General features: G+C 42.4%; 2 protein-coding genes across 2 annotated transcripts; both read right to left on the bottom strand.

Annotated features, from left to right (window-relative positions):
• Positions 1–558: 558 nt before the first annotated feature.
• trim8a (tripartite motif containing 8a) lies at positions 559–10,268 on the bottom strand. The gene is given in 8 exon segments (XM_069717878.1): positions 559–1,951; positions 2,057–2,172; positions 2,291–2,322; positions 2,568–2,801; positions 3,345–3,440; positions 8,905–9,476; positions 9,479–9,507; positions 10,003–10,268. Coding segments are annotated over 8 exon segments (1,752 nt in total). The 5' UTR covers positions 10,017–10,268; the 3' UTR covers positions 559–1,292.
• A 1,276-nt stretch (positions 10,269–11,544) lies between these two features.
• Positions 11,545–20,888, bottom strand: sufu (suppressor of fused homolog (Drosophila)). Its single transcript, XM_069717919.1, has 12 exons — positions 20,551–20,888; positions 19,990–20,124; positions 19,580–19,716; positions 18,071–18,213; positions 17,427–17,512; positions 16,718–16,790; positions 16,067–16,223; positions 15,808–15,910; positions 15,191–15,325; positions 13,309–13,447; positions 13,106–13,174; positions 11,545–12,987 (listed from the first exon to the last, which is right to left on the bottom strand). Exons 1-12 carry the CDS (start codon positions 20,697–20,699, stop codon positions 12,898–12,900), a joined length of 1,416 nt encoding a protein of 471 aa, XP_069574020.1. The 5' UTR covers positions 20,700–20,888; the 3' UTR covers positions 11,545–12,897.
• Positions 20,889–22,619: the final 1,731 nt, after the last annotated feature.

Below are 22,619 nucleotides of genomic sequence, written 5' to 3'. Positions count from 1 at the left end.
CTCACCGTCTCATTTGGCGGGGAGGGGGTAGCGATGAAAGGCGCATGAGTGACAGATAAGTAGATGACTATACTGTCCCAGCCCTCATTAAAACTCTGCGCTTATATCATCCCCCGCCCTAACCCTCCTCCTCCTCCTCCTCTGCATCGAGCCCTGGCAAATGATACCCCGAGAGAGGAAGAGCGAGCGGATAGGGGAGGGAGGTGCTGCTCATCAGTTATTCCTGTTCTCTGACCTAACTTGACAACCAGCTCCAATAACGAGACAAAGAGGGATGAGACAGAGAGATTTTGCCAGAGACCAGGATGTTGACAAGGAAGTGAACTGTCCTAAATTGGCAGATAATGGGCCTGCTGTGGGCCGGTCTGTAACAAATCATTGTCCAAACCTCCTCCACTGTGTTCTGAGATAACTCTGAACGCAGTAGATCTCAAACATGTGGTCAGTCAGTGTCTCTTTTTTTCTGTTTTACAAGCCTATGACTGGATTGTTGTTCAGTTGCAGGGTGGGATATACTGCAATAATGACCTTTTTTCTTTTTAACAGGAAGCTCTGATATTTAATCTGTACCCCAGAGAGTCACACTGTAAAACCTCTTAACACAAACAAATCGCATGTGCTCCTCAGTACATACAGACCTCAGACTACAAAGTGTCACCATGGATAAATGCAGACACGATTACATTTAAATCTGTAAACCAGTGCTTCAAATACAACAAAAGGTAATTTCATATGCTTGTTTATTTATTCCACATTTTCCACAGATTTTGGTTTATTCATAATCTCCTATAAAAAAAAATCATGAAAAACCTGAAGAGCATTTGTAGTCCAGTGTTTTCCAAATGGACTTTGGAGTGCATGGAGAGGCTCCCTGCATGCTTTCAGCAGCAAACAGGAAATAATCAAGAGCAAGGAAATTGCAAGTACAATAAGAGTGTGTTAACAGTCTTTTTAGGCACTGGAGTCTCTGGAGTCCCATGACAGGACTCGTGTTGAAGGATATGTCATTTTCTTTAAGTTCACTGCTTGAACGGATTTAAGACTACATTATTCACATTAGCACTTCCAGTCGAGTCAAAACAGAAAATAAATTAAAAATTAAAAATGATCAACTTTTGAAATTACTGGTGTCACTGTGATTCAGGGAAATGGTGTCAAATAAACGTTGAAATAATGTTATTATGTAGGAGACAGAATCTTTGAACCAAAATGGAAAGGAACACAAAGCCAACATGGAAATACTGAAGCCAGATTTGATGTAATAAAACAGAACAAACGCTGATTCTGGTTTATCACTTGGTCCCGTAATGTTTCGTTGAAGACTGGCCATACAGCCCGTAGAAGTTGGGGTGCCTGGCTGTCTGTGATGCTTCCATCAGTCCCCTCATGGGAAAATGCTGCAGTGGTTGGGTCGCGGGCAGCGGGGCATGTGGGGGAAACTCCTGAGAGGTCATGGAGGGGAAGGAGTCTGATGCTGGGTACGGAGGCCGGGCTCGAGCAGCGGGGGCCGTGGAGCAGCAGCAGTTATTTAGAGTGCACATCAGTACTTTCCTCCCTTCGTACATGGCTTGTTGCGAGCCACCTCCGGTGGGGAAGTGGGGGGGTGGGAATATGGTCCCTGAGTGGTGGCTGGAGCTGGAAGGTAGACCCACCAGGTGATGGGCAGAGGTGTCAAGGAGCCGACTGTGGCCGAGGCCAGTGTGAGGATTCTGGGAGAGGACTTCCGATGAATACACAGATGAAGCACGATGACTCTGGTCAGGCTGGAAGGTTTTTTTGCTGCTGTAGAGCACATGTGTAGGATCCTGGGTTATGGAGTTTTCTGTGTTACTTTCCAGGAAAGCCATACTGTAGTTCCTCTTTTGTAGTCCTGAACTAGTACCCAGCTGGGGGCCAGCAGAGCTGCTGTGAGAGTGGAGGATCTCAAGAATGGGCGCCTCATTGAGCGGCTCTGAGAAGGAGAGTAGTGGTGGGGCAGAAAGAGATAGCAGTTAATTGATGTTTTACAGTCGTCATCTTCCTTAATCTTTACTCACTCGCTGCATTTCTTTCCTACCTTCCAGAATTTTTCTCAAGTTCTTCTCTCTCGTTGAGAGATCGGATAGCAAGTGATGGGAGTTGAGCTGGCCCACTCTGAGTGGAGGGATGGCACTGCTCAGGTGAGAGTTTGACCTTAAAAAGGACAATACAAATAAAACAATGAGGACCAGATTCAAGCTGTTTGCACCCTTCATTTAGACACACTCACACTCAACGCAGTTAAAAACAGCTTCTTAGAAGAAATGCTTACCTGTCCATTAGCAGCTGGTAAGGTTTTGTGTTCTGAAAAAGACAACAAGCATGCACAAGTCACTCACACACAGTGAAAGGGTTTGCTGTGGTCTGTCTGTGTACACAATGTGCATACATCAGCACTTTTTACACGTGACATTTCTGTGTCACAATGCTTTTTAAGTTGTGGAAAAGAACCATTTTCTAGTTTTCTGCAGATGCAAATGCTGTAAAGCGTGACTGTACTGATAGAAATGCGTGTGGGAGAAATGGAAAAATGAAGAGCAGATTTGTACCTTCATGAAGTTCATACTGTCAGCTCTTTGGAAGACCGTTTGTACCGAGCTCAGGAGTTTTTCTGCTTCCTGGTGCATGTCTTTGAGCTGCAGAGCCTGCTGAGAGTTCTTCCTCACGTACATGGCATAAGTGTTCTCCAGGATCTGCATGGTGCCAGCCTGGTTTGCCTCTAGCAGCGCATGCATCCTCTGATACTGGGCTCTCACACGCTCCTTCAGCTCAGACACTGCATCCTGTGGAGGAAGGACATGAGGGAGACAAGTTGAGATACAAGCGCACTTAATAGTTATTAACCCTCCCGTTGTCCTCGGGTCAAAATGACCTGCAGCTGTGTTCAACCAAGTTCTATTTTATTTCTATACTTTTTTAAATATTTTTTGGGATCATTGGTGATCATTCTTTAAAGAAACCCTCACGGCCTCCTTGTCACCTGTCAACTTGGGTTAAAGGCATTTTTACACACATGTTAAACAAACATCTACATACGTTTTTATCAACCTTTTCAGCAGAAAACAACAGAGATGAAAAGAAAATTCAATACACAGTCATGAATGGAAGAGTTCAGTTGTTGTATATTTTTCGTACTGTTTTGTGGAATTTGTTCTTTTTTTTGTTCAGAATTAGGAAGTGGGAAAGTCATTTGTAATGACTACAGCAATATAAAGGTACAGTCATTTTATAACAGAAGACAAAATTATAGCACCAAACTACATGATGAGAAGTACTGATCATCTTCAGAACTGAGTCTCTGTATGTGTATGCAACGTGCAGTCTACCTTCATCAGTGTCTTGTCTGACTCCAGCTTGTTGAGCTGCTCATCGATGTTCTGAACACGACCGTCCAGTCTGTCTGACTGCCTCATTAGCATGGCCTGTGGAGAGATGACATAGACAGATTAGACAGAATACCCACAACAACACACACTGAAAATGGCAAAACAAAATATACACCGACTGAAACTTTTTTATAAATTGGGTCATCTGCTGTGACCTCAGCAAACTTGGTTGCTATTCACAACTCACAAAGACAACCTCCTCCACAATCCTGATTGGAAAGAGAAAACAACGAGCGACAAGTATTCACATTTATCTATTAGCCCAGCAAAGGCAAATACAATTACACAAATCCATCTGTGATTGCTCTTAAGTTTGCCAGGGATCCTGCAACATCAAGAGAAGTCTATTATTGGGACCAGCCTACTTCCTCTATGGACTCAATCAAGAGTGCAAAATGAGCCAAAGGCCTGTAAAAGAGCCGGTAAACATAATCCTTCTCCATTTACTGCAGGAGATGGAAATCAATCTGCAGTCAAAGACTGACAGCTAACTGGGAACAGGGGAGGGCAGGTGAGCTTTTAATGAACTGTTTCTGCATGGGAAAGGCACCATGCCCAAATAGGAGAAAATCGGCTGTCATGGCAACAAAGACGTGTGTATGTATTTATATGTGAAAGCTAATGTGTATGTGAGGGAGCGGGAGGGAGAAACGAGTGGGGGTGTCTCACTACCCCTCTCTGCTTTCTCATTTTGCCACATGCATTGCTCCCATTGTTTGCATTGGCCTCTGTGTCAGTGACAGATTGTCATGTCTGTGTGCACAACGCCGGGGTCGGATCTCTCCCTCCCCACCAGTGTGCATCGGAGAAAAGGGAACTAGAGGAAAGGCACTGCTTTGCACATGCCAATAACAGGCAGAAAGAAAATGAGATAGACATACAAAAAAAAAAAAAGAGAACGAAAGCAAAAGAGAAAAAAGTTTGCAGCAGAAAAGAGATAGGGAGAATGAGGACATTCCTGTGGTCTCGAGTGAGCTAGTTTCAGGGTAGTTTCATTGTGGTATCACAGCAACAGGTCTCTTCAGCTGCTTACAACACTCATGTTGTGTTATGGACATCAACTGGCTGGCCACTACACTATACCACAGTGAGCACTTGCAACAGTCCAACTAGTTTCTAAAACAAAAAGACTCTGAATGACATAAAATACTAGCCAATGCTAACACAGCACCCGGTTTGGCTTGTTTACATATTCTTTACACCGTCATTTAGTGAAAAAGGCTGCTGGCAAATGTTTTACCTGGGGAACAGCAGAAATATTTTTGTCTCACCCACCCAGTCCTTGGAGGAGACAGAAACTTGGAATATTGGCAATAGATGCCTAAGTGGTATTTTAACTGTTAAAGCACCATAAAAGTATATTTGGGGGGCACTTAGGCACAGTGGAATAATATATTAACACTGACATATTATCACCATTAGCAAACATACATACAGCAGACATGGACCAAGATCAGCTCTCATTTGGAGTCATATTTCTGGCCACACAACAAATCTAATTCAAATATTCACACTCCTTTTAGCTCTAATGTGGTCCCCACCATCTCTTATCTGGCTTATTTGGAAGAGAGCTGCTTTATGATCAAAAAAGGAAAAAGAAACAGAAATATTGATTTTTCAAATATAGGGCCTTCAATGTTGAGCTGGTTTCTGTGGCTTAAAATTTCACCGATGAGAGTGACGCAAATCAGTAAAGTCTACATAAAGTCGTAAATTCAAATCCATTAATTGAACGACGCTAAAAAGCTCAGCTGAACTGATGGAAAATGCAGTCGAGTGACGGTTCTCTTTGGATTTGGCTATTACAAGTGGCTCTTCTCACATTACAGTAAGTCATTTGATCCATTGTTAATATAAAAATATTGATCAGAACAGCTTTAAGTGCTTGGTAGAAAACGTCACTTTTCCAATAATTGGTGTACGCATTAATTTCTGCATCACAATTGCAGTGGTGACCATCTCTCTGGTCCCAAAAGAGAGAAATCAAATATACATCTTACTTTATGGGCGGTCCTGAGGAAGTCAAACTTCATAAAATGATAAATTATACATTTGCCGGAGCAACAACCCCACCTTTAATTAGTCGTAACTGTATGTTGTTGAATTTATATTTTGGAGAAATGTACGACGTATTTGACAGCTACGCTTGCTTTGGATTCTGTATCACTCATAATCACACAACAAGCTCAACGAGTGCACAGGCACAGCTCTGGCTTTCAAAAGCTCACCACCACACCTGGAAACTATTCTGCCTAATGCTTCAATTTTGGTTCACATAAACTCAATTCAAAGTCATAAATAGAACTAAAGAGTTTGAGGAAAAACGTGGCGCATTTGTGCGTTGGTTAAACAGTGTAATTATTGTATTGGTTAGTGTAAGAAACGACCTCTTCAAACTTGTTGATATTTTAAACTGCGCAGCACTTTTGTTTACATTTTGGATTAGTGCTTGGATTAAAGGTACCCTGCGGAGTGTTTGACCACTGATGGTCCTGGAGAGCAGTGTTTTAATGAGCGTCTCCTTGTATTATGTAGATCACACGTTCAACCAGCATGTATGTGTGTGTGTGTGTGTGGGGGGTGCGGGGGGTGGGGGCAGGAACGGGGAGAACATGCAAACTCCACACAGAAAGGCCCCCGGCAGAGGTTTGAACCCAGAACCTTCTTGCTGTAAGACAACAGTGCTAACCACCGCACCACTGTGCCACCATCATCCTCCGTGATAATAAACTGAACATCTTCTGGTTGGGAGCTGTTAGTCAAGAAAAAAACTAAAAAAAAAAAAATATGTAGCTTTGGGAAACGCTGGTCGACATTATTCACCATTTTCTGACACCTTAAAGACCAAACAGTGAATTGATTATTCGAGAAAATAGTCAACAGATCAATTAATAATGAAAATAATTATTTTGTGCCGACCTGCAGAGTACATGGATGTGATATTAATGAGTCACGATTTCACACCTTCTTGCATGAGACCAGCAGCATTTATGTTAAACCAGCAGAGTGGTCCTTATTCCCGTTTCACACGGTCATAACACATCCAACACCTGCACTACATCTCCACACAACATCTTGCTTACACAAGAGGCAGTGTCAGCTAAACACTCCTCTTCAAACAACCTGATAATACCCATAAGAACTGACTCTGCCCTGCGAACTCACATAGCAGCTAGATAGTTGTTTCTTTTCCATGTACCGTGTGCACAACGCCTAAAACCTTCTCAGACAGTACGTTTGTTTTGATTGTCACTGTCTTTAACAGACTATAACTGCGCAGTGGCGCCTCATGCCTTCACTGTGAATGTTGTATTGACAGGTAAAGAAACCTTTGCTGGGTTTATGGTATTGTAAACGGTGCGTGAGCTGGTTTATGCAAGTTGGCGTCACGTTATGGCAACAGCTTATCTGTGCCTTGATGCTTCTGCTCAACAACTGACTTCCTCATTTTGTCAAGTTTCCTCCAATTCCTTTTTTGTGTCATCGTGTTGTTTGAAATAGCATAAGGGGGCAGGGACAGCATAGCACAGCATGAAAGCCTACCTTTATCAGGCTTAAACCCGCGAATGATCACTTTCCCCACTGTCCTATTTAGGCATCCAGACAGCCACAGGTTGCCAGGAAGCTCATGTTTAAATGAGGAGCCTTAGGCTCAATGAACAGAGAGCCTCTTTCACAATCAACTGACAACTATTCCCCACGTCTGATGTCAATGGACTGCCCTCAGCATTCTGGTGAACTGACTCACTCCAGCCCAGATAGAAGGAACTGCAAACAGCATCGCTTCCATGAGCGATGGTTTCCTGCTAAGGTGCCTGAGAAAACCAAGGTGAGGCTGTGTGGGAGGGCTCCTCCTCCGCTTGTCCCAGGGACGACATTACTATTACATTACGCTTCCTTTCTCGTCTTGAAATTACCAGCGCACCAGCAAAAGGTTACTGTAAAAGTCTCATTTGAGAGCCAAAGATAACCAAAGATATTGGTTGGTTTATTCCCTCTTTGTGTATCCCAAAAGTAACAAGAGTGCTGCCAGGGGAATTTAAAATCCTTTTACCAAAATAGACCACAGCTCTGTCAAGGAGAACGACCTCTTAGTAAGTAATGATGAGAAGCCACTCGGGCCTCAAATTACTTTAACAAATGCCTCAGCATACAAGAAGGCTAACTTTTTGGCTATTGCCACATTTCTTAATAAGTTAGAGTGCACTCAGTGTCTGAATGGCCAAGCAGGGAACGTGTTAATCTGAGGAGAGACGGGAACTCGGACTCCTGGAGAACTCCATTTGCCCTGCGAACATACAGTTGTGAAAGAACAGAGAGATGGGTGGGTGTGTGCATGTGTAGAGAGAGCAGCTGTGGAAAGGGCTGAACAGACATCTTTTGTCCCAATAATAGCTCTGAACCAGGGCAACAGTTTGTAATGAAGGATTCAACTGATGGAGAACTTTGTGATCTACCCTGGAAAGAAATGCGCCCGCAACTTTTCCAACTGGAATAATACAATCGTCAAAAGTATCAAGAAGACAGCAACACAGCAGATGCTAAAACCAATCACATTCTCACTCCCTCTCCTTCACAGAAAGGGAGGAACAGGGAAGAAGTGTGTGTATAAGGCAGCGTGGGTGGCTGTTTTTTTTTTTTTTTTTACACCTTTCTACTTACATTAGACTTGGTGAAAAGAGAGCAAACTGAAATAAAGACTGAGGGAAATACGTAAGTGGGCCCAGCAATGGCATGCTGGCCTTTATGCGAGATGCATTCCTCCATGCATCTTGAGGTCAGCCCTGCCAAGACAGATCATTATTCACTTGTTGCCACTTTGGAGCCAGATTAACACACCTTCTGCTGATTCTATTTTACTCCTTTCTGTTCTACTTCTTACTCCCTTCCCCCGCAAATATGTCCCGAGAATGACCTTTCTAACCCCAGGCTGAAATGCTGACATTTATCACAAATCACCACATTCATTTATCAGCTTGGAAAGCCTTGCCAGCGTGCATTTCCTCAGGAACCAACCCTTGAAATTGATCGCGGTGGCTGCCATAAACAAACTCCATGTGGATGGGCCCCCACTGCACAGGGGTCATCATTTCCGGTGGATGCAGATTGCATCACAGCACTTACCCGAGGGCACGGCGCGGCTAATGGGAAGGCGTGGCGCTCTGGTGGAGTGGGTGGTATGATCAAGGTTAAAAGCAGTGTGGGTGACGTATGTGTGTGTGCGTGTGTGTGTGTTTCCATGTGTGCTACCATCTACCCAGAGGGGTGGCTTTCACCTGTCCAGTCCTTTCACATCAGATAAGATTAAAAGCGGAGGAAAAGAGAGAAAGCCTTTATAGGCTGGTGAACTGAAAGAAATGTTTGCTTCCTTGAAATTCAAAAGAAATATCCGTGGCGTGTGTGCACCTTTCCACATCTTTCCACTGTCATCCGCGTCTCAGCAGATAGACGGAAGTGAATTGGTGTGCAGGAGAGTTCGTGTGGGTGTGCGTTTGTCTACCTGCATTTGTATGCGTTGTGTATCCACATCACAGACTGTGTGTCTTTGGTTAGTGCAGTGAGAGATGCAGCAGAACGGACACAGAGCCACCTGCTCCTCCTCACAGTGGAGCAGCCTGTACTCCTCGTGACTGGGACAGGTCCAGGCGCTCAGCTCCTCGGCGTCGACTAACAGGTGTCCCGGGGCCGCGCACGGCTGCTGAAGGTGCGTCTGGATGTGAGTTTGGCAGCAGGGCTCCTTGCAGCGCAGACAGACTTTCCGCACGGGCAGCGGGGGGCCGCGTCTGCAGAGGACACAGTGTAACACAGCAGGGACTTTCTCAGTGTTCAGCGCGTTGAAGCGCTTCACTATATTGGCGAGCTTGAAGTTCTTCTCCAGCGTGGGCTTCTGGTCGTAGTCGTGGTTGCACTCGGGACAGCGGACCGCGGCGCTCTCTTTGGCCCACGCCTCCGAGATGCAGCCCTTGCAGAAGTTGTGCTTGCATGGCAGCTGGATGGGTTCATCAAAAACATTCAGGCAGATGGGACACAGAAGCTCCTCTTCGAAGCAGTTTTTCCAGCTTGCATCCATGACTTCAGATGAATCCAAACTGACGGTGGGCAACTGTAAAAGAGCAAAACTGTGAATTAGTTATGGGTACCACAGTCCCATCCCCATCCAAAATGACACAGACAGGTGTGAACCAAGCAAACCCACAGGCGGAGAAATACTTCTGAGATAGAGGCTTATTAAGAATGTATTACAAAAACCGGTTAGGGTTAAACGCCAGTTTATAGAAACAGGTAAGAGGAACTCTCCTTCGCGTATTCAAACGGCCACATAGTGCAATCAGTGAAACTCGCACATCCCAAACTATTGTCGTAATAAAACGATTCACATGGCGTAAAATGTTAAGATAATGTTTGCATATGTTCGCTGGGGAACAGGACGTTTGAAAGCGAGTGACAACTTGCTGCTGAATAACACTGGAAATGTCTAATAAAATCCTAAATTGACATTTTATTTTTACGCGCAGGCGCCCGCTGTTCATTGGGTATTAAAGCATTCTGCTGAAACATAATAAATGTATTCTTATGGAAGAAACGCAACGTTACCAACTATTTATTTTCCATGTCGTCGGCAGACTCCGGTGCACATATAATGCCGGAGAGCTTGTCATCCAGCCCGCGATGAGATCCAGCTCCCTTGCTTGGTTTTCAGTCGTGTGTCCGACGCTGCACTCAACGCGCTGGGATTTTAGAGGATTCCCGGCTGCTTCTCTCGGCAGGTTTCGCTTTCCCGTCAACTCTTTTGAGAAATATTTTGTGGCGTAAGCTCAGGCAGATAGTAACTCGTCGGAAGGGAGCGCAGTGCTTCCACACCGACTGCCCCCCTCCAATAACGTGACCCGTCACCGAGTTGATACATAGACGGGGAGGAGCCGAGAGAAGGGAGGCCGAGCAGCGGGCACACAGCAAACTCTACCGGACACACTGCAAAAGACCAGGACACAATAGTGTGAACCGTCATGCTTTGCACCAGCGGTTCCCAAAGTGGACTCCTTGGCTGGCTGGGATAGGAGCAGAGGCCCCCAGGGGCCCATAAGAAGCTCGATGGATGGGGAGAAGAAGTGGGAAATATGGAAAAAAAAAAAATTCAGAATGGATTTCGGTTGTAAGGTGACATATTTATTGCATAAAGTAGGCCTATTATGATATTTTATTTAAAGACCTTAAAACTACATTATGATTCAGAGACATTACAGTACATTATGTTCATATTGTAATTTAGTGGCACAAAGTCCATTACAGATTTGCAGTGTTTAAACCACCAAAATCAACTAACGTGCAGACATGAGGCTTCGGAGGCCGTGGGCAGTTACTCTTTTTGTCCAGTGGGTAAAACAGGATAGGAAATCCACACCCTGAATAATTATCCGATTTAGAAACAGAATGAGAAATACTTCATTGATCCCTGAGGGGAAATTGGGTCAGTTCCTCACATTCTAGAGTAGAAATACAAATAAGCAGAGAAACTACAGGAAAATTAGACAATAAGAAATGTTTTGAAATACGTGCATTATACTACAATATACATCAACAATATTGTATAGAAAATTAAAAGATAAGAAAAAAGTACAATGTAGCAAAAGAAATGTTAAAGTTTGTGCATTAAGAAATAACATAAGGAATGTGTATCTTACTAATACATGTGTAAATTACACCACTTAAACTGATTTGGAAAGTATGTGGATCAAAATCCAGTTTGACAATTTATTAACATGTTCAAGTTCAGACTGTACGGCTTATTAGAACGTGAGAAGCCCATAAATATTTATTAGGAAAAGGCCACCGACACCACCACTAAAGTTTTTTTGCCGGATTTATAACAGATGCTAAAGGTAGAAATTTAAAAAATCTATATCTCTAGTTGACCTTTAATAACTCCATTACTTAATACTGGAATACTAGAAGTGAATCATTATATCTGTATATTTTATAAGAAAATGTATACATTTGGCTTTATTAAATAATCTAACCATTTTGTGATAATGGTTTATATAGGTATTAATAGGAATATATAAAATAACATAATCCAGTTGCTCAACTTTCTATAATGAACAGACACAAAATATGTATAAGCAAGAAGTTCCACTGTGACTCTGAATTAGTGATCCAGCTTTATTTGTGTAAATACCTACACTCTTTAATGCACTTGGGATTACAATCAAACAGTTCAGTCAACAAGATTACAAAATTCAACAGTATCAATGATGTCTACACTTTATATTTGCCTTTCTGAATGAAAAGAACAAACACAAATAAGATATGCCACCATGTGTTGTACAAGAGTAAATTTTTGTGTGAAGACACTGCAGTAAAAGTAGTCTTGTCTCGATTTTGGCGTCAACGTGGAATGTAAGGAGTGTATCAATAAAAGGCAGTGAACGCAGCAGCCTCGATTCAAAGTGATCTCTCTGGACTATCCAGGAGATGCGGGCAGCGCTACGAGTCTACGAAAAATATAGCATGTTGTCCTAATGAGCTCAAGGCACTGAGGAATTACTCCCAACTCATTTTCAAGCAGGTCCCACTGATAAAAAACAAAACAAAAGAAAAACACATTTATGTGGTCACCGGAGAGAGCACTTGAGAGGACAGATTCCCAATCTTTTAACATTTACAACAGACTTCATGTATTTCATTGTACAGTACATCCATAAAATGCATTCAGGAGTCAATACGGGAGTTGTGTTCTTGGCACAGGAGAGTAGAAGTGGTAATGCCTGCAGCATTTGTCTGATACATAAGAAGAGGCAGTGAATGATCGTTCATCTCAGCTCATAGCCGGTCAGGTTACTGTTAAAGTCATGAAACGGCTGAGACACAAACAGCACTGACAGTAACAGTTAAAACTTTGGTGTGACCACAAACACGCAAGAGAAAAATGTCCAGCATTTGTAAATACTATACACATTCGACTGAAAACAACACTGATTCAAAGTTTCAACTTGTGATCTTTCTTCCCTTTCTAAGGCCACTGGAATAAATACAACTGTTTTTGAGAAGTGCAACCCAGTTATTGCTTGAGTCACTCTGTCTGCTGATCACAGGATGCATGCTCAACAGCATTAGTGCTGTACATGTTTTGGAGTAATGACAGCATCCTGTTTGCCCTACAGGGTTGTTCTAACAGGTCAACCATCTGGACAGGCTGGTTTGAAGGCTGATTTTATGTTCTTAAAAACATTCAAGCCTCAAGAGAGATGTTGTAAACATTTCTACGAGTGTGAGAATGCAGTAACAGTCACAAGTGTTTTGATCATCTACTCGGATCATCTTCAGGAGTCAAACAGTCTCTGGCCATCCACTGTGGGAACAACACGTCCTTACGTCCCGACAGATCAAGGTCACGGTGTGTCCCGGGAGGTCTCCTGTTCAAGATGGTCCACGCTGGAGGTGTGTGTCTGCAGGTGTTTCTATTGGTGTTTTCTGGAGAGTGAGTGTCTCTGTCTCATTGCAGCGGGTTATCAAACACAGAGTCTGGTAGGACAGAGATCTTCAGTTTCTTTTCTGGCCAACTGTACTCCTTTGGCAACTTTGTCTATTCAAAGAGAAAGGGCATATATGGTATAAAAATTTTTTTTTTTAAAAACAAGCAGGCAGATGAATAAAAACCAAAGTGAAAGTAAAAGTTAAAAATACACAATGGTTTTACTTACCTCCTCACGAGTGTTCAGTTCCTGTAAATCCCCGAGCATTTGCTCCACAAACTCTTCAGTCAACAATATCTGTAAAGGAAGAGGACAAGGTCAAATAAATGCAACACATACGAAAGCACCGCACAGAAACTCGGAGTGAGTGAGAGTGAGAGAGAGAGTGTGTGTGTGTGTGTGTGTGTGTGTGTGTGTGTGTGTGTGTGTACCTGAAGCCAGGGGCCGTGGGCTGCGTAAGGATGCTCTTCAGTGGCAAAAGCTCCTTCAACTCCTGTCGACACGAAGGTAATGGCTGTGTCTCCGTTGATACTTTTGTAAGTGAAGTGTCTCCCGTGGAGCAACCGGCCTCTGTTGAAAATTTAAAAAAAATAAATAAATAAACACAATACGATATGAACTACAAAGTTCATTGCGCATTCATAAGAAGTGAATGTGTTCAGAGAATATTTCCTTTTCCATGTGAATATAACACGTAAGCTTCACTGGCAGAAACAAGGCACATCGTGGCTTGGCAATAAAAGAAAGCGATACCGTCCTAAATTACCAGGAAGAAATCAGTTAGTGTATCTCTATGACGACAGAGATATGTCCTTCTATTTGGGTCTGTTGCATAAATATCAGAGGTAATAGTTTTGTAGGAAATGTTTGACCTAATCTCACTCTTGTGCTGAGATCAAGTAATTGGTTTCTTTACACAGTGTTCTCCCTCTGAACTCCCAGCACATCACTCCTTCTCACACAAAGCTCTCTTTATAAACCAACTCTGGTCTTGTTCTTTCCTGGGAGAGAGAAAGTAAAAAAAAAAAAAAAAAACAGCCAGTTCATCCTCTTGACTATGCAAAGGACATCGTATCACCGGAGGAGCTTTTATAACCCCAACAGTTTCTATCAGATTGCCAACGCCGGCCCCACCCTCGAGGATAATTAGCTGGATTTCGGGTCCGATTCGCCCCTCCCGATGATCGTCGGGATGTTTTCCGATTCAAAGCTGGTCTGAACTGATTATCTGTCCAAATAATCCTGTAGTGCAGTGAGTTAACGGACATCATGTTACTGGGCCAGAGCATCCACGATTTCAAAGCCTGCAGCGCAATATTGAGAAGAAACCCAGGGTAGCCAGTGAGAGTGACCTCATGAGGAAGTGTTACTAACCATCGTACCAGCACACACCGCAGTAATATTAACACATCTTCGTGGCAGTGGAAGAGAAAGCAGAAAAATGACTACTTTGCTAATAATCACAGGTTTCACTCTCCCCTCCACCCATGGACACAGAACAATAACGTTAGCAGCACTTTGCGCGAGCCCCCTACGAGACGAACAATAAAACTTCATCTTCAACTCGCATATCAGCAACTCTAGCATGGAATTTCTGATGTCTGAAAATCAGTCTTAAGTTTAGCAGATCGTGCGAATTGCCTCTCTAAACCTCCGTCCGTTCTTCTTTCTGTGTGGGCGAGCGGTAAAGAGCGCCAGTCACCGTACATGAGCTCCGGCTATGCTGCCACTGTACAGTAACTTTGTGTGGTGCCCGAGTCGGTCGAGAGTCACAAAAGAGATGCAAAAACAGCAACCCTATTTGCACACAACACGCCAGAAAATACAGAAGTCATGAGCCTGTGTCCACGCCACTGTTTATGAACACTAAACGCATGACTGTCACTTTATTCATGTTCCAGGTTAGATACATATTCACCTCGAGTTGTTTTTCTTTGAACGCGTTCTGCTAACTTGAAATATCAGCATACACATGACAAACTAGCTGCCTTGTTATTTTCCGTCAGGCTTTGAAGTGGAATAAAAGTTCACGTGGGAGGAGGTTCAGTCAGTGCTTGCTTACAGAAAGCCCCTTTTTCATGTCTGACAAACTCGTGTCATCTGTGTTTTTGCGCCGGCGTTTCCTTCAGACATTCTGCCACACCCACTCAACACAAATATTTGGACTATTTTCTTTCTGTCGCCCTCACAGAAGTTTCAGAAGGGTAAGTTTTAGTGTGTGTGTGTGTGTGTGTGTGTGTGTGTGTGTGTGTGTGTGTGTGTGTGTGTGTGTGTGTGTGTGTGTAGGAGAGAGATGGTGAAATGGTGAAATACCGCAGGCAGAGGGGCAGCAGAGTGCCTGACTCTTGGTTGAATTTCAGATGGACGCTCTCCAACTGGCGTGTGCGGACCAACTCATGAGGAACGATGGCTGCTGAACTCTCACTCTCCAAACTGTCTTTCCGACTCCTGAGAAAGCGAAAAAAAAAAAAAAAAAAGTGGAGAAAAGAAAAGAGAGGAAAGCAACAAAGGGAACTATGAGGATGTCTAAAAGGGAACAATCACTTATACGCTGATGACTGTCTGAGAAAAAACAATTGCTGTGAAGGAAATGGCAGCTCTTTGGCCTTCGCCCGCAACTGGGAATGTACCGACACAGCTTTTGCAACTCCTTTCACAGAACTGCTACCTGACTCTGCAGGAGACGCAACAAGTTCCACAGGAAAATAGCAACAGAATAGCGACAAAGCAACACAATAGCTTGGTAGCTAAGAAACAGTGGTGATAACACTTCAGATGTCAGCAGGGTGAGTCACTGCGCACCATGGAGGGAGTTATCCTGGTGCAACCCTTGTGCTGAGCTGAACCCATGTTAGTGTGTGTGTGTGTGTAGTGTGTGTGCGTGTGTGTTAGTGTGTGTGTGTGCGCGTGTGTGTAGGAGGAACACTCACTGAGGCCTCTCGTGGCTCTGTCTCTGGTTGTTGATAGGCGGTAGTGCTGCCTTGCTGTTAAACTCCAGTCCTTTTCTCAGGGTCTCCCTGATCTGCTCTGTGTCTGTCAACACACACAGACGAATGAGCAAAGAATCCTTCCTTCACCCGCTGCTGACAGCATGAAAGCGGAACACGTGTGTACAGATTGGTGAGGAATTCTTTTTTTTGGGACCGTTAAGAGGAGCTACTCTCTTCGCTCCTTCGGCAGCTGGCATACCTTTGTCCGAGAGCCTGCGAGGCTGCGATCCTATGCAGATGGATCGGCTGTCCTCCTCGTCCTCTGGCGGTCGACTCAGATCATCCCACACACACTTGGCACTGACCCCGCTCAGGTTCGAGCCCTCCGTCTCAATGCCCTGGTCCACTCTCTCCTGCTTAGATGAGCAAAATATATACGCAATCATTAACACTAGTTCACATAAAACTTGACTGCATTTTCAGAAATGAAAAGACGCTGCATTAAGATTCGTAGGCAAACACGTAGTGCTAATACTATCAGAACTGCTGCTGTAAAATAACGCCAGATGATCTATAAAGGGTTCCCTTTATAGCACATGGGAGGGTCACTTTGCGTCTTGTAGAGGACAAATCACTGATCATCTGGGACCAGCTCCAGTTAGCAAGTTACAAACGTCTTCCTTTTACTTAATATCTTTTATATTTCCAATACATAACAGTAGATTCTGTTCAAATAAAATCATTTCGATCTAATATTTGAGACGTATAAATGTTTCTGAAAACAAAGTAGATTTAAATTCCTAAATTGATTTAACATCTGTAACACACATCAGCTCGCCCTTTATGTCACACTGTATTGAATACAATATAGTGGACTCAGCCGAGTGTGTAGAATTTAATAAAGCCTTACTTGCAGGTGTGGATCTATGTCAAAAATGGTCTCTCCTCTCCTCATATCGGTGATCAGCCAGGGGCCACCAGCTCTGTGCACAGAACAAACCCCAGCATTATTCCAGGTCAGCGTTAACTTCATGTTAAACCCACAAAGTTAATGAATGAACAAGTAACTACGTTCTTCCCTTGCTGCTCTCAATGCATTCGTCAAACTGGACTCCATACATTTCACACCAAAGTGACGTTGATGTAACCAAACAGACATGTGTAGATATTGGTGCTTCAACAGATAAATAATGGGAGTTTTTGATTCGCTAAGAGCTGCTCTGACCTTTCAGTCGGTTTAATAAGATTCAAACAAAAATATTTATACCATCAAAAATGCAGATCTGGTCTAAATTATGAAAGAAGTTATAAAAATTGCAGTGAAAAAAAAGAGAGTTTTTGGCTTATCCAGTGTAAAAACCTGTTTTTTTTCCCCCAACTATAAATGCATTAAAAATTGAAACTCTAGATGATTACAATCCCGTCACACCCGATTTGTTTAAAGGACCGTGATTACATTCATTATCTTCATAGCAATTCTGCCAACTAACATGCGTAGGTTAGACTGATCAACACCTATGTACAAAACCAGCGTCAAAATAAAACTTCAAATGATCATTTTTCAAATCTGAAACATGGCTCCTTAATCCGGCCAAACCGCCTGCTACAGTTTTACTCACACTCGGACTCCACGCATCAGCTCCAGGATGCCTTGGCCGTTCCACTGTTGGGCTGCCTGCAGCTCCTCTGTACATACACCCACAATCTATAAGAGACAGTGCAGCGCATGAGAGAGGCATCGACAACCACGCTGCAAAACGTCGTAGAACTCACCATGTCTCAGTCTTTCTATTCATGTTTGGCATCATGATATAATATGAGATAAATGTCAAAATGTATTTGACCAGCTTATAGGTTTATATATAACGAGTCAGCCGACATGATGCTGACTGTTGGTCTGCCAGCCATCTGTTGCCATTAGATTGATCACACTCGTACTGCACAAACATTGAATGGAGTCATTTCCTTAGACTTGAAAGAGAGAGATGACTCTTCAGTTCCAAAGATTTGTCATTTTACTGAACAATAAAACTGGAGTTATACTTGGATTTACAAGGTTTTTCTTTCCTATGTTAACTTTTCTACTATTTTAGATAAGAATTTTGGCAAAAATGCATGAATTGTATAACAACTGTGTCCTTCTTTGTCGCCAAGTGCCTGGGCTACTTTCTCTCCCAGTGGCAGTCCATAAATCGTCCAAACCCTCAAATGTCAGATGTTTTCTATTTATTCTATTTTGTGACGAACACATATTTGAACTCACCTGGAGAAAGCTCACTGTACCAAACGGAGTTTGAATTGGTTGTATCTGCGGGTCTTCTGTGAGCAACATGTGCTGGATACGAGATTCACTGTTGTCGAGGGGACTGTGCCACGACACATGGTCACCACTACAAAATGTGTTTTCTGCGGGGGAGAGAGAGAGAGAGAGAGAGAAAAAGGGAGATATTTATTTTCAAAAGTATAACAAAACATGCTGTTTTAGGTTGTCTAGAATACACACTCTGTCATGAGGTCGTTTGTACCTTCGGCCATCGTTGAGAAACAGTCCCACATTGCCTGACTGTAGAATAACACTGAAGGAAAGTTACCGTAAATGGTAAAGTGGGCGCAAGAGAATGAGAATGAGAAAGAAGAACTTGAGACCCAAACGTGGAAAAAAAACACACACAAAAAAACCAAACATAAAAACTACATTTCCATCTGAGTAAATGTGTCTGCTTGGGAGGTAACATGCACCCTGTCCAAATTCGCTGCAGGAGAAAAGCGAGGGAGAAGATGGCCAGGAATCAGCATTCATTTAGCTCCGGGGGCCCGGCCCACCCACACGCAAATTGACCCCAGCTGGAAAACACAGTAGAGCTGGCTGGTGAGGAGAAGAGAGCCTGCAGTCAATAGCCCTCTTCTATTTCTGTATGGCTTTTGTGCACGCTCCCTTTTTGTCCACAACATTTTCTTTGTACATGACACACACGACTGAGCATTTAAAAAATAATAATAATAATAACTTAACAACACAGGATATATTTATTATATGCAGAGTATATAATCAAAACTACAACAAAGTTCTTCTTTGCCATTTGTGAAAACAATCATACTAAAATGGAAAAGGGTAAGAGGGGAAATTAGACTTCCTGTCAATACACAGAGCTCCAACAACTCCAAATGAGGAGTGCTAAACCTAAAATTGATGCCCAAAGGGGACTCCTCTATTCAAGCATGTTTACAAGTATCACTGGAATTGAAAACTACCTTTACAAAGAGCACATTCTTTGGCTTCACAGAGACGTGACACTGTGGTGTGACAAACGCAGCCAAAGGGAAGAGTTGTTCATCAAAGCTCATGCAGGTAAATAATTTGTTACGCCGCAAACAGACTGTGACAAAAAGATAATCCCAAATCAGTGATAAAAATTAAGAACATATGGCTGACTAACAATGATTCTAAAGACCTCTTAATTCATCTTTTGTCAGTTAATAATTTTCTCCTTAAAGTATCTAAAATACCATTAAATGACAAGGACATACCCAGAGCACAAATAATGCCTCAAAACTGTTTGTTTAGTTTGACCAATAGCTGGAAAATATTCAGTTAAACTACACTTTTTTTTTTTTTTTAATCCAGCCATCACAATAATACCACGTGTTTGTTATATTTAATGTAATATAGAGATTATTCAACAATTTGCCTTCCCGAGGTCCCAAGTGGATTATTTGACAGTTTTTAACGTGAGTAAAGATACAAAGGATAAGTTTTGCTTTGTACTCTTACCTGACTGGAACACATAGCGTGCCAAGCCTTGCATGAGCTCAGCAGGCCATGTTGGAGGTGCCGTCTCCCCCACCTCTCTTTTGAGTCTGAAGGTGAGCTCAAAGCCAAACCCACTAGCTCCATCTGCTCCTGTAAATCTACCAAACACAAACAGAGCAAAATGCTTGTCAAGATCAAGAAAAAAGAAAAAAAAATGGACTAAAGGCAAGTCTTTAAGTTTCAGTGTTAGTCAACAGGTGGGTTTCTTTTAACGGGCTCCTGACTTGAGCAAATACAAGTGCAATGTGTTGATTTCCCACATTTTTCACAGTGTAAAATGAATTAAGTGGAAAAAAAGAAACAAATCAAAACAGCTGTCCAACTGAACAAGGTTACACTTGAATAACTGTGCTTAGTTATAGAGTACTTACTCGTGAACGCGGTTATCCCCATACAGGTCACTCAGTCCAAAGCTTACGTAGTGCCAATGCTCCTGGACGTCCTGAGAGGGACAGCCCATATTCCTATACATGCTAATGTAGTCTAACGGGTCGGGTCCCCCGAGCCTGTGTGAGAAGCACAAAACGAAAACCATCAGCCATGTAAAAGTTTGTTTTTGTTTTAAGGGGACTCTGTTCACTCCTCAGCACACATGCATGGACACTTATCTCAGACGAGATACGTGAACGTAGCGAAGGACATTTTAATCCGTTTTTTGTTTTGTTTTTCCTTTATGAAGAATGTTTAGTTTGGTCCTGGACCGTCCAGACGCCCCGGACCACAGCAGCAGGTACCTGCGTGGTGGCTCCTGGACTTTTTTTTGGGGGGGGTTGGTTAGTTGGGAGCCTTCCTGTTAGCCTGGAAGCTAAGCTAAAACTCTTGGCGAACAGCTTTCCATCTCAACATAAACTTATTCAACAAACTCCAAAAAGTCCACACACACACACACACACACACACACACACGTGTCAACCACGCAACGAGGTACCTACCAGTATTTTACAATGGCCGTAACCTGAAGCGGGTTGGCCTGCTCGGGGTAAAGTCGCCGACATTCCCCATAGATAGCCTGCAGTCCAGGGGGAAACAGCGGCACCAGCCCGTGGGCTGGAGCACCGCTGGTAGGCCGTACCTCATCCATGCCACGGCCTCGAACAAACACGGCTGTTCTGTAAAAACACAACGTATGGGCAGGTATCTTGTGTTGCCTACCTCCGAGTTTAACACAAAAAAAAAAGAAACTGAACTAAACCATTAAAGCTTCACACAAGTAATGTTGTGCAACAGTAAACGGGATACTCGGATCGCTGTGCTACACTCAACGGGGGGCTTGTTACGCATCCTCTACAAAAAAAAAACAAAAAAAACGACTTAACTATTGGTTGGCTGCTGGTTATACGTCATTGACTGACGGCATATCATAGCCAATGAAAATATAGAATTACGGTTTTTTTTTTTTTTGTAGATTTATAGATGATTATAATTGGTTCATACGCTGTCAATCAAACAGTAAGGAGGCGATGACATCAGCGTTGGGGCTCCAAAGTTTTTCAGGGGGCCAAATGATGGCTGTGAACAGGCCAAATGGATCTTCAAAGGAAATCCCCACAAAGGAGTGGTTGAAAAAGTATTCACATACTTTATCAAAGGAAAAGTATGAAAGCTAAAATGTAAAAATGGATTAACGTCCTATATTCAAAAACAGAAGTACAGAAATATTATCAACAGAATGTACTTAATCAGTAAAAAAAGGTCGCTGTGAGCATAACGTGTCTAGTATAGGCTATACTATTTGATTGTAAAAACTGATGCATTGATGTATAGGCATTATTTTAAAGGGTAATGTTGTAGTGGATGTGGTTGAACTAATTTTAACTGCCTTTCTGGGTTGTTTAATTTATAGCAATTTCTTCACTAGAAATCATAACCACCATAGTAGTTGCTGTTTATAACTTTGTTCTGAAATGTTGTGAAGTAAAACTAAAAAGAATCATAAAATAGAAATACTCAAGTGCCTCATAAATGTGAGCAAAGATACTTAAATAATTTAGTCAACTCTGCTTTTCTATCCACAATGTGTTCAAACATGGTTGATACAATTCACTGTAAAAAAACTTTTTATGAAAGCAATTTTAGTTTCTTTAAAGGGGCCTTACATAGGGTGGCTGTTAGTAGCATTTATATAGAGTAAATCATGATAGTATGCTGTTAAATCAGTGCATGCCTTGAAAACAAGTACAAATATTTTTAAATAATCTTAAATGGAGCCAGGAACTAGATTATCTGGACTGTCTGGCACGAGAGTAAATATATGCAGGAGATCAGACATGATCCAGATTTAGATTGATCTTTTTTCTGCTTTTTGGACAGTGTTATCTTTGGACCTCATGGCACAGGCCTCATAATATATATATTTTTTTAATATATATATTTATATTTATATATATATTTAAATATGTATCATTTAAATATTTTTTCCCTGATAAGAGATAATTTTGGCATTGCTATTGCTTTCATAATACTAAATGCAAGCATTAATGAGGCATACTGTTTATATTATAATATGTAATAATGATCAATTATATAAAAAATATCTTCAAATAATGTGAGATATGTGTGCAAATTCAGCAACCATGACATCCTTTGTCTCTGTGACCTAAATTCCACTCTGACCCTTATGTCCCCAGTCCTGGAACAAAGTATAGCCTGAAGGTTTCACACCCAGATTGGGAGCGTTTGTAGCGAGCAGTTGGAAATACTGTCCTGCCGTAGGGTTGCTACAGTTTATCTAGAGGCTGGCTCCTGAGTGTATGACTTTTCCCACAATGACTCAAATACATTCTCCCCCTATTAGAGACAGCACAAATTAAAACTAAATGGACACCTCATTTAATAAAAGAGAACATTTATGGGGGGGTTATGCAAATGATTCAGTAGTGACACAGATTATCAGTGAATCTGAGTGAATATTTGAAAGATTGTTGTATAGGTTGTATAAGAATAGCACATATTGTTTTCAGTTACAGTATTATAGAAATTACACGCTTCTCTCATTCCCTCC

This window comes from Brachyistius frenatus, unplaced genomic scaffold (assembly GCF_029030835.1).
Source record: "Brachyistius frenatus isolate BFR_SWC_R1_liver_20210118 unplaced genomic scaffold, ASM2903083v1 Contig_183, whole genome shotgun sequence".
NCBI classification, from domain to species: Eukaryota; Metazoa; Chordata; class Actinopteri; family Embiotocidae; genus Brachyistius; species Brachyistius frenatus.
Note: the sequence above shows the minus strand (reverse complement) of the source record. Positions and strands in the feature narration are given on the sequence as shown.